This window comes from Adiantum capillus-veneris, chromosome 21 (assembly GCF_014529385.1).
Source record: "Adiantum capillus-veneris isolate H3 chromosome 21, ASM1452938v2, whole genome shotgun sequence".
Classification (NCBI taxonomy): domain Eukaryota; kingdom Viridiplantae; phylum Streptophyta; class Polypodiopsida; order Polypodiales; family Pteridaceae; genus Adiantum; species Adiantum capillus-veneris.
In genome coordinates, this window is record NC_140951.1 from 83,709,168 (window position 1) to 83,721,903 (window position 12,736).

Here is a 12,736-nt window from a genome sequence, read left to right on the forward strand (position 1 = left end):
ATAGAGCTAGTATATCAAATGTACATATGAATTCAGTGCCATAGATAGAAACGGCAAAAGTATGAAGGCCTCATTAAGTCATTTGTATCTATGTATGTTACGACCTTTCTTGCGGATACATGCGATGATAAAAGAGTGTTGATAGCACCAGATCATCAGTGGCGTGTATTTATGGAATGCAATCGAGGACGTTTGCGATTTCAAGAGGGGGGTATGTCACGAGGACGTGCCAGTTATTAACCATGTCACAGAGATGTGGCAACTGCTAACCTTGGTTGTTGGTTTCTTTCCAATGGGGTTTATTTTATTTGTTTTGAGACCCTCTTTTTGAAGTAGCAAACGGTCGGACATTGTATGGCCAATGTGAACGGTAGATTCACCCGCAGACGGGAAGTGGTCGGCACTGGAATTCGTATGGTAAGAGGATGTCTAGGCTCAGAGCAAGATCATATAGGTCCCCCCGTCGCACGTAGCAAGTTGGTGGATACTAGGAAGTGAACTCAATTAAGGCGTAAAGTCAAGGTGGGACTACCAACAAAAAGTATCCGACAGTTGGGCCACGTTGCATTTTTGGATGCGGTCCCAATGAGGATAGATGGTCAGAAGACCGGTGGGAGCCCAACGGAAGCATCTCCTAAAATTTAGGGAATTGCTATTTTGGGCCGTGAAATGTGTTCGCGTCATTACCTCCGGTATGACTAGGGGAACATTTTATATCTCTGCTGCGAAGTCAACTGACGCGTCGGTTGGGATATTTTTAAGCGGCGAACCCGAAACGGGAAAATGCTTGAAAATGCGCCAAGTGTCACATTTTCGTGAACTTTCCTCTTGCAGAAAAATGGGCGCTGATTTTTATGCTGGGAGAGGCCTCATTTCAGCTTTTGTCACAGGTTAAGAGCTATGGAGTGCTTCCTTTCCCTCTCATGTACAGTGTGGTGCTAGGAGTGATGCCCTGCACACTACACACTGCTCTCTCTCTCCCCTACGTGCAGTTATGTGATGCCCCACAAGAGGGCTACTCATTTGACTGATGTACAGTTGTGTGGGTTTATGCTTTTGTGCTGAGGCAAGAGCCTCCTTGAGCAGGAACAGGGGTAGCTAGCTGCTACTCCAAAGCAGGCACTGGTGAGGGTCATAACCTCACCGTACAGGTGCAAAATCAGCGCTGTGTATGCGCTGTAAATTCACTGTTTTTCAGCCGTACGGACGCCAGGATCATTGGGAATCGTGTCCCACTGGCAAAGGACAGTTAGGGGATTGTTTGGGGCTGAAAACAGGGCAAAAACCAGTAAATACAGCGTGCTGAATTTACTGTTTTTTGGACAGAAATCAGAGGGTATACGCCAGTGCAAGCGAGTTCCAGCAGGGGAATTGGTTTCGCGCAAGTTTTGGGGCTGTTATGCTGCCGAAATTTGGCCAAATCAAATGGTATCTAGGTGGATACACGTGAAGGATTCCCAGGACCTTACCTTGTAATTTACCCTCCTAAAGAATAAAGAAATACCGAAAGGGGCGCCAATTTTGGGGCCTACAGGTTGTCGGCGTCTGCTCGGAGCATTCTAGCTTCCGAGCCGTGTGTGTGTTTAAGTGTTAACTCCCGTTACAGGTCTCCTTTGCAAAGTGCTCTGTGTGTGTGTATAAAGTAAAGAATTTCGGGTGAAAGCCAACACCTACCGCCCTACGGGCCGGTTTCAGAGTACCTCCCACTTCTTTCCAAGATTGGTTCCGAGATTGGGAATGTCTTGGAGACTCCGCGCATGGCAGCTTCAGTCGCTACCAAGGCTGCAGGTATACCCACAATACGCATTTTGGTTCGAGACATCTGAAGGTTGTCCTTCTAACTATGGTGAGTAGCTGTTGGCTTCGTCAAAAGGTGTAGTATTCAGGACTCCCGAACCAGTGCTTCATTTGCAGACAGATGGGCCATCTGGCGAAGGCATATCCCCGTAAGAGATCTCGACCCGCACCACACGCTCTGCCTCCCAAGGCTCATCAGTCACGGTGGCAGCTACCGAGGACACAGGTTGGTACTTCCTCAAAGCCCAATGACCAATCAGCTGATGGTTGGCAACAGGTTCACGGCCACCGCCGACAAGATCAAGCTCGCCATACTACCCCCCTTGGTGGCCGACCTACGGTAGTCCAGCAGCATTGGGTTCCTACAATGAACCGTTTTGACCCTTTATAGCAAGATACTCTTGAGGAGCCTCAGTCCACCCCAGCCTCGTCGCTGCCCGTCCCTCCACCTCTACTCCCCCCCTCCCCCAAAAAAGGTAAAAAATTCCCCCCACTAAGGCCGCAACTTCTTCCCTTGACCCTTCTAGCACTCCCCCTCAAGGCTCAGGGGACAGAACAGACATTCCTCCACAACTCGACATACTCTTGCCAATGCTTTCGCTACAAGCCGTTTGGCTCGGGAGGGACAGCCCTACCTGAGAACACCATTGTTGTTGCAGGCCTCTTCTTTTGCGTCAGACCCTCGCAGGCTTAAAACTGAATGACGGTGGGACTTCTTTAACTATGGCTTCACCCGATTCCTCGGCAACCTATCTCCCGACCTCAAGGCAGCCTGCTTCAGAGTACACATTCTCTTTCTCGCCGCCCTAGGCACCGAGGCTTTGGGCACAGTGGTTGGCTTCTCCTTCCTATTGTGCGGCAGATATCACACAAAGTGGACACTGCATACAGTCCTAGATTGGCTCCACGTCCAGGCTCTAGAGTTTTCGCACCACGCACAAGGGACCTAGGAGTGATAGACTTGATTCAGACTCTTTGGCCGCTAGCCAAGTTCAATGTGACACCACCCGATGCAGCTGGATGTAGACAAATTGTGGTATACTTCTATGTTGACACTCAGAGTGCTCCTTGCTATGTATTTGTACATGAGGATTTCTGGACAAAGGATGTAGCCCTACGGACTACACACTCTTCTTGGGTCTGGGTTGGACAGACACTTTAGATTCATCTATCTCGAGGTCGCTTGGATGCGGATTACTCCCCATCCAAGCCTGTCTTGAAGATTGTGAGGTTGGTTGTTGTAACAACATCCGTTTTTTCTCACTGATCCCATGACAGCTATTTTTGGGCCTGCAGGCATTCAGGGAGGTGTATGTATAACTATTGCGGACTCATGGCAGCAGACCATTGTGGGCAGAGGTATCATTGTACCACGTAGGGCCTAGTGGGTTACTACACACGTTCAAGGTAGCCTTATGGGCTTCTTGAACATTAATGCACCCGACCATGCGAGTGCACGAGCTGCGTTTTGGTCACATACGTGGTGTTGGGGGGGACATCAACACGTTAAGGACCCTTTGGATAGGATTGGAGGCAGCCATGCTACTGTCCACGGGGCTGAGTTGGTAGCTTGGGAGCATCTATGTATGACCTTGAGGATTTCAAAAGTATGGCAGCATGCAAGCTTTATACAACCCTCACATAGCCTCTCTCTCTCTCTCTCTCTCTCTCTCTCTCTCTCTCTCTCTCTCTCTCCTGATCTGACCGCAGAGTGGGGGGCATGAATCTATCTAGAATAGATCGCTTCTACATTAGAGACTACATCTATGACAAGGTAGGATCTATATACACTTTGGCAAGGACTTTTTCCGATCATGCGCCAGTCGGGGATGACATATTGTCAATCCAAGAGAGGATTCTACTGGATAGAGAGCTCAAAGAGCAGGTTGTGGCGCTTGGACAGAGAGCTTCGACACGCAGGGTACCCCTGTTGCTAAGGGTGGCCACTAGTCTTGCAGAGCTTAATCGCTTCTTCCTCCACGAGTCTGCAACTCGCTTAGCTACGACCAAGGAGGAGGAGAAGCAGCTCCATCAGTGCATTGCTTCCTTACAGGAGATGCAGAAGCGCCACCTTGGTAGCCCTGGATGGAGGAGCACATGCAACATGCTCAATAGGAGCTGATCACCACTGAGGAGCGGCGCCATGAGTTTGCCTTTCATCGTCAGGCATCTCAATGGACCCAAGTACGAGACAAAGTTACTAGTGAGTTGTTTGAGACTATGGACCCTGGCCATGCGCGCACCGGTGTTTCTCAGTGAGTCTGTTGAGGAGGTCCAATGGGTCAGTTGCACAGATTCCGAGGATATGCGTGCAGTTGCTACTAACTTTTCTATCAGTTGCTTTCAACTGAGCCAAAATCAGAGCGTCAAGATGCATGCACGGACCAGGTTTGGGCATCGATGCCTTGTTTAGTCACTAAGGAGATGCGATTGAGGCTTGAGACACCTATCCACTTGGAGGAGCTTCATGAGGCCCTCAGGGCACTTCTCCGGGTAGCTGCCCAAGGAAGGATGGTTTGACTCCCATCGTCTTCTTGGAGTACTGAGAGTTTCTTGGTCGTGATCTTTGTAGTGCTTGCTAGCACCTTCTACACACTAGAGAGATGCTTGATAGCATGAGTAAGGGCTTCACTATCTTTATCCCAAGGAGGGAGGATCCTTGGACGAGATTCGGCAAGGCGTCCCATCACTATTCTCAACTCAGCCTACAATATCTTAGCAAAGGCTCTGAGTTTGAGATTACAACCACTTCTTGAGAACATTATACATGAGACCTAGAGTCCCATAGTTACAGGGAATGGCCATTTTCAAGTCCCCGTTCCCATGACAATTTCCCGTTTCGGATCCCTGTTCCGTGTTTCAAACATGAGTATCCGAAACAGGGAATGGCATTTCATGCATGTTGCCGTTACCTGTTCGGGTAACTATGAGGTCCCAGACAAGTTTTGTCAAGGAGCGCAGTATCCTTGACAACATTTTTATATTTTGGGAGGCGTATGCCCTCGCACGTCTCCAAGGAGAGGATCTTGTGATACTCCTCAATTTTGAGAAGGCGTATGAGAGAGTTGACTGGGACTTCCGAGGGCACTTTGCGCCGGATGGGGTTTTCAAATCCATGGATCAGAGTGTTAGCTCTCTACAACTGTGCGCACAATCGGGTGCTTTTGGCAGGGGAAGAGGGGAATGCTTCATGCTCACGCATTCAGTTAGATAGGGCTTCCCTCTTGCCCCTTCCTTTTTTCTCTTCTTTGCTAAGGCAACAAGCTTTTGGACGTTGAGTTTGCTGACAACTCAAGAAGGTATTTGGAGGGCCAGGAGGCCAATTTGCACAGGTATGAGCTGGCTCTTGAGGTGTTTTGTTGTGCATCAAGAGCATTAATCAACTGGAGGAAGACACCAGCTTTCTCGGTTGGCAGCCCCAAGCCCGCTTGGTCGCCTGGAGGTGGGCTTTAGGTGGATCCCCAAGGGACCTCCATACGCTACTTGGGCTGTTACGGAAGTTTATGGTCATAGGACTCCTTCCAGGGGAGGAGCCCTAGAAGAAGTTCTTGCTCCACCGGATTCTTGCTCAAGTCCCTCAGATGGGCGACCCAAAGATCATCTACAAAGCGTCTTACATTGCATAACTTGTGCAAAAATATTGGGCAAGTGTTAGCAAGGACAAGATGCTCCATAAAATCAAACTCATAAGTAAAAACATAGAAATTAGCAAGAAAAACAACACAATTGGTGCCCATAGGGATACCAATTGTTTGCTTGAAAAGAGAGTCACCAATCGTTATATATAAACTGTCCAAAAGAAAATCTAATCAAGATAAAATGTCAATGTCATCTACAATCGTGTTGAATCTCTATCTTCCTGTGTCTACATCTACATTCTTACTTTTTAACCATAAGAAGTCAAAGTTCAAGGCTTATTTTTCTACTAGCAACGCCTTGTACCTATCCTTCTCAAGCTTGTACGCGAAATAAGAGACTTGACTCCGAATTTAAGGCCTCCAAATTTAGCTTTCGTATTTACGTTGTAAAGTCAAAAGTTTGGAGACATTGAGGAGAAAAGTTCTCCTTAAAGATTCTTGAAGAGTTCAAAAAATTTATAACAGGAATCACACCTACTGAATCATTTAAAATGCAACTTGAATCAATAGGTACGTCTGCTTCCTTTAGCAAATTTTCCACAATTCATTTACGCTAGGTAAAATGGCTTTGAAACAACAATTAAGCCATTTGGAAACCTCGGTCCAAGAGGGGTTACAAGCTGCAGCTATAAATCTAGGCTTCATGGGTTTCTCGAGGAACCTCCAAACAATATATAAAAAAGGTAATTTAGGCTGGCAACTTGAAACCAGAATACTTACAAAAATCTTATTGTTTCAAGGTAACCTCTTGCATTGAAAGATCGTAACCATTGTAAGCCTGAGAGCTTATTTTACCTAACAAGTATTCTAAATAGAACTTTTTGCACGTAACAACAAATCTACGTAATAGATTATAAACTCACGATGAAATTTTCAAAGAGCATCACGATCGGAAGAAGATAAGCAATTCTTTCCCTGAAGAAACGTGGTTGGCGCTCGAGCAAGGGAGGCCACATTGCAGTTGCAAGATGTGGAAATGGTTAACTCATTCCTTCTCGCATTCTAAACAAATGGCCATGCAAGACTCCACTAAGCCGCACAAGGGAAAGCTCTTCCAATGCCCCTCTCTTGGCCTCAACTTCCAAAACAAGGCTGCCTCTAGCGTTGTGAAACGCTGCAACAGCTGGATGATGGAGCCATCAAGGAGGGAAGGGAGCGGTGGCATTGTCGCTAGCAAGGAGCCGGACGCCTTTCAAAACACTACAACAGGCAACATTTTAAAACGCAGCTGCCCGTAGACTTCGCTTGCCTTGTTTCTCCTCCCAGCGTTTCTAAACGCCGACGCTTAAGCTTGTCTCCTAGAACCCAAATGGCAAGGAAACACTAGTTCCTCTGCTTCTTGCATTTCAAAACGCAGGTCCTAGCCACACGTGCTCCTTCAGGTGACGCTTCTCACCGGCTCCTGCTTGCCAGTTTCAAAGGCTACAAGTCCTGTTCCTCTTCTCCGTAGAGGTTGACTCCTCCAAAGCTCATCGAGCAGTTAGCTCTAAGACCATGTCAAAGTCGACGATGCAGAAGCGTAGAGCAACGGGGAGAATAAGAGAGCGAGAGAGAGAGAGAGAGAGAGAGAGAGAGAGAGAGAGAGAGCTAAACCAACCAACCTTGGCAAAGAATTGATGATTATACAACGGGGGCAAGGTGTACTTACATTGTCACCTTAGCAAATTTCCCTACCCAGACTTTGACAAATAAGTAAAGTAAATGCCTAAAAGCCAAAATAAATATTGGGATCACATTGGGCACTTCACTTGAGATGCCATAACTTTAGCAAGCAGCTCCCCTGTTGGATAGGGGCTTTCACGTGATTGGAGGTCCTCATTGGAGCTAGGGCTTGCTCAGAGACAGGATCCTACATGTTCTTTGAGATTCAGGGAGAGGGTCGTCTCCACAGAGTCTCGTTGAGGCACCACAAGTGGCGGACTGTTGTTTTCGGAGGATCCGAGTTGTGGGCATCAGTGAGAGGACTTGTGTCTTAGATCGAGCCGACTCGGTACATCCACAGTCAAGACACTAGCCGCTTTGGACATGGGAGAGCCGTCCTCTGGTACGAGTGCAATTGGAGGTCCACATTGGAGCTAGGGCTTGCTCAGAGACATGATCCTACATGTTCTTTGAGATTCAGGGAGAGGGTCGTCTCCACAGAGTCCCGTTTGAGGCACCACAGGTGGCAGACTGTTGTTTTCGGAGGATCCGAGTTGTGGGCATCAGTGAGAGGACTTGTGTCTTAGATCCAGCCGACTCGGCAGATCCACACTCAAGACACTAGCAGCTTTGGACATGGGAGAGCCGTCCTTTGGTATGAGTGCAGTGGGACCAGGGAGAGTGAATTTGGCGGGATCCTTTCTCTTCAGCACATCACCCAAGGACCCCTTTCTTCTAGTACACAGCTCGTTTGGGATGCCACATTTTTACAGCACGGAGAGAGGTTCTTCCTGTTGCAGCACTTCACTTACAGGAGGAGGGTCGCATAGCCGAGTTCTTGTCAGGGTTCTCGAAGCGCTTGTGGGATAGGAGACAGTCGAGGAGAGTCACCATGTTTCAGTGACTAGTTGCGCATAGAACTACTACAGTGGGAAGTTGGTTGGTACATAGTGATCTCTCGGCACCATGTGAAGCCTGTGGCCACCCACTGGAGACTCAACGTCACTTTCTGTGGGACTACTCCATGGCACAACACGTTTGGCTTCAAATTCTTCGGCTGATGCCCAGAATTTCTATAGCCAGCCAGTACACTTGGGGTGCTACAGCTTGGTCCACACTCACGGCCCTAGCGCTTCATTTTGAGATGGCTTCTGCCAGCAGGATGATTGTGATTCAGGAGGGCCGGCTTACACTCCAGCCCGTCACAGAGCTCATCCCTCGGGAGTGGTGCAGTGATAGAGAGTGGTGTTGGGAGCTCATTTGTAGCTTGACATTGTGGTTCATCTAGCGAGCCCGCTGCTTTTGCATCTTCGAGGCTCAACTTGTCCCACCGGCAGAGACTGTTCGTGACATTTGGCAGTAGTTGATCCATACATTCAAAGGCCAGTTTGAGAGACTTCAGGGCAGCTCCAACCACATGCAGGAGCGCCGCGAGGCTTTCTTGCAACTTTGACGCCAAGACCCTTCTTCGCCATGGTTCAAGGTGTGCCTAGATGGCATTCTTGGCCACCAGTGTGGTTGTTTCCTCCTCCTAGCTCGTGATTTAGCCCTCATTGTACATATCTTGCCTTTTCATTGGGAGAGTCTCCCCATGTTTCTGATGTAGCCCTCTCTAGCAGAGGCAGGTTGTAGCCCTTTGGGCAGTTTCATTAACTAAGGGAAGGATCTTTTCTTGCAAAAAAAAAAAGACCTGCAGTGTTAGTATCAGCTCACTGACACAGGGTTTTGGCCCAAAATAAACAGGAAGCAGACAATGTAGTGTGGTAGCACTATTTACAGATTATCAGACTTGCGGAGGTGAGGTTGGGACACCAAAAGTTACAAGGCAAAGGAAACAAGAGATCAATGAAAAAATGTGCTGCATAAAGAGATGGCATGATGACATCTCTTGCAGCTTACCCAAGGAATTACATCGCAGCCTCCCATGTGATAGGTTGGCTCCAAAGTTGCTCGCATCCAGAACATGCTGTTGAAACTTTTAGCGCAGACCCAGATCAAAAAACCAAACACTACTGGATGGCTAAGAAAAATGTTGTGAATTACTCCTCAGGCGGAACTTCACAGTTTTTTCAGAAGAAATCAAGAACAACAACAACAAATGTGGGAGACAGAAAATACTTTGAAATCTTCATCCATAAACAAGAATCTCGCTCCAATGGCATGCCCCTCCTCCAATGCAACCTGTAATTCATATTGGAGTGATGAGGCTATGGCTTCCAAGATCAAACACAAGGCAAAAGAACAATCACCCGCAGCTCCTCTCCAGGTAATGGCCCGTCAGTCTCATTTCCAATGTAAGAATAGAAGTATTCCAAGCTATACTTCAAAAGGTTCTCTTTAATGCTTCCCTTCATAGACATAAAATTCCTCCTGCTCCTTTCCTTCATCTTTCGAGCTAAAAGGAGGGATACAGCTCGTTCCTTGCAGAGTTCAACCTGGAAGAAGTAGCATGATACATGCAATCACATTCAAGCACAGCACCTCTTATCTACCATCAAGATGGAGAAAGTAGCTTACTGCAACCACATTGGGCCTATGATGCCTGATTACCTGCAGCATGCCAATACAAAACCATGAAAATGCAGAAATTAGAGATCTACTTCTAGTAAAGAGAGGAAACAGAAATCTTAAAATTACATGTCGGACATGCTCTGCACTTCTTGCTGATATATGATTCACGCCTACAAGATAGATCTTAGCTTTTGTGGCAGAGTTCATAAGGTAAGTAACTGGTTGCTCACTTGTGCTGACGTACTGACACGACACAGAGGAACATCTTCGAACCTCTCTGCAACCAAACCCTAAAGCTTATTACACAAGTTAGTTGTGTATGACAGGTAACAAACTAGATTTCACTTAACTAAATGAGCATAAAATTGTGGTTGTCATAACTCCACTTTTAAAGGCAATAGGACAGCCACAAGTTTTCATGCCATCAACCAAATACCATGCCTGGCATGTGGTTGAGTGGAACTTGTTCTGTTCTCCATAGACTTGTTTACATTTATATCACTGCAGGATAAACTTTTGACACACAAACAAAAAGGTAAGTGTTCAATTATGCACACAAAATATGGTTAAACCTTAATTTAAAACAAACTAATACTCGATAGGACACAAAATGTGACCTAACCAAGGTTACCATGGGTATGTCAGCCTTTTTGGACATAGAAACTGGAAGCATTCAGCCATTGGCACAACAAATGTTCTGAGAAAAACCATCTACCACATCCATCAATGTCTCAAAGTGAGTCCTCTATGTTAAGCAGTGACAGGTAAATGCCACTTCCCTCAAAAGTCTCACCAAAACTCCATGATCCCAGAAGGAAAACTGTTCTGAGATCTCCTCAGTCTCCCACTTAAAAGATTTGGAATGTGTATGACCCATCTCTCATAATAACACTGTTGTGTCCATTCTCATTGAATGTTAGGAAATAAAAAAGGAAGAGTCCTCCCAGATGGGGCTGTGATTTAAGTCAAAACCACTTCCTTAGATAACAATAGAACAATCGAGCTCCACTGAGAGTCTCATGAGTCTCAACTTCATTTCTCCATGTTTTCTCCTGCACCTCTAAGCAGGTAAAACATGCCTTGGTCCTGAAAAGAGATCAAGCAAGCATTGAAAGCTAAAAACAGTCAGAATATAACTAAGAAGAGCTGATGGGAGTTCTTCGGGATCAACAGAGAACTGCAAAGTTTTGTGGAGCAAAAGCTTCCATATCAGCTTGTCCTCCAACATTGGTAGGAACAGAGGTGAAGTAGCTTCACCCCTTCTAGCTTTGAAAATTTCACTATGCATACATAGGTGATTCAACTCCATGGCATCTTTCTTTCCATTCAATAACTGGGAAACTCCATGAAAAGCATATATACCGAGATGAATCCAAGATAAGCCCAGATTCACCCTTAAAAGAAAGTGCAAGGTATAGACCCATGCTACTCACCCACAAGACAATACAACCATCAGCTCCATCATGCATAGTATTGACTAAATACCACGACATCCCACTAATGTCGTCAGTGCCCAATAGTGGGTGTAAAACTAGGTACTATCATATGCTCCCAAACACCACACATGTACTACATGCACACATACATGAGCATACATCAACACAAAGTCCAGCGCACTGAGTTTCTATCATGACTCCAGCGATCAAGGAGAGACTCAGCCATAATGAAGCATAGCACTAAAAGAAGCATTACATTAAAAATGTTAGCACCAAAATGAGGTAGTTGATAAGGCAGGGCATACGCACAACAAAAGATAGGAAGAATTAGCACAATATCAACTGGTCGTAACTCAGACAAAAACATCACAATGTGAAGTCTGCATGTCCGCTACACGACTAAATGAATCCAAGATAAGCCCAGATTCATCCTTAGAGGAAAGTGCAAGGTATAGACCCATGGTAGTCACCCACAAGACAATATAGCCATCAGCTCCAAGATGCATAGTATTGACTAAATACCACGACATCCCCACTAACGTCGTCAGTGCCCAATAGTGGGTGTAGAACTAGGTACTAACATATGCTCCCAAACACCACACACACCACACACGCACACAGATGAGCATACATCAACACAAAGTTCAGCGTACTAGGTTTCTGTCATGACTCCCAAGATCAAGGGTAGACTCAGCCATAATGAAGCCTAGCACTAATATATGAACCACATACAAGAGCATCAAAAACATCAAATAGCCCCAACCTTTTCATGGAGAAGCATTCTCATCTTGCTTTGAGTCATCGCCATACGTAACCTTGTAACACACGATCAATGTCCTCTTTATGCCTTAGATGTAGTTCCCATATCCACAAACAATCCCCTTGGAAGTTCCCGATACTTTTCGCAAACCTCCAAATCTTGTATAATGGTCACTTGATGGCAACATATTCATTTGCATCTTTAAATGGATTGGAAATAATACCCATATCACAGATACCCTTGGAATGAGGTCCATCGTCTTTTATTTCACTTTCTAATGGCACTTCAACCTGTATAGCATCCCAGATACTTCTCTATCTTCACTTTGTGGATATTAAGGTTTCATAGCTGTATCCCCAAAAGCACAAACCTCATGTAAGAATGTGGAATATTCTATATTGCATACACGACCTTGATTATGCCCTCATCTTTAGCTTGTAAAAGGTTGACATCTTGCAAAAGATACTCATCTATAAGAGCTTCTAGCTTTGCTCAAACCTCATTGTGAACACTTTTTTTTTTCCTGAGAAAAAGATCCTTCTATTAGTTATTGAAAACTGCCCATAGGGCTACATCCATCTCTGCAAGAGAGGGCTACAATAAGCATGATGGGGAGACTCTCCCAATGAAAAAACAGCATATATACAATGAGGCTAAATCAAGAGATGGGAGGAGGGAAGAGCCACACAAGTGGACAGAACTGCCATCAGAGCACCACTTGGACTATGGTGTAGAAAGGCCCAGGGCGCCAGAGTCGAAGGAAAGCCTCGCGGCGCTCCCGCATGCGGTCGGAGCTACCCTGTAGTCCCTCAAGCTGTCCTCTAAGAGGATGGATCAGCTCTAGCCAAAAGTCACGAAAAGTCTCTGCTGGTGGCACAGGGCGAGCCTCAAAGATGCGGAAACAGCGGGCCCGCCAGATGAATCAAAGAGTCGGGCCAGTTATGAGCTCCCAA

At 46.2% G+C, this 12,736-nt stretch overlaps 1 protein-coding gene across 13 annotated transcripts in view; it reads right to left on the reverse strand.

The window, feature by feature from the left end:
- LOC147431258 (uncharacterized) overlaps positions 1-12,736 on the reverse strand; it is a 155,720-nt gene that overhangs the window by 35,327 nt on the left and 107,657 nt on the right. For 6 of the 13 annotated variants that reach the window (XM_086493868.1, XM_086493867.1, XM_086493865.1 and 3 more), the window contains 5 exons: positions 10,029-10,100; positions 9,714-9,864; positions 9,594-9,626; positions 9,326-9,511; positions 9,195-9,257 (listed from right to left, as the gene is read on the reverse strand). In XM_086493868.1, coding sequence (XP_086349994.1) covers positions 9,195-9,257; positions 9,326-9,511; positions 9,594-9,626; positions 9,714-9,864; positions 10,029-10,100 — 505 coding nt within the window. Of the gene's footprint in view, positions 1-9,194; positions 9,258-9,325; positions 9,512-9,593; positions 9,627-9,713; positions 9,878-9,937; positions 10,101-12,736 lie in introns of those variants that run through there. The other 7 variants (XM_086493875.1, XM_086493873.1, XM_086493872.1 and 4 more) reach the window with 4 other exon arrangements.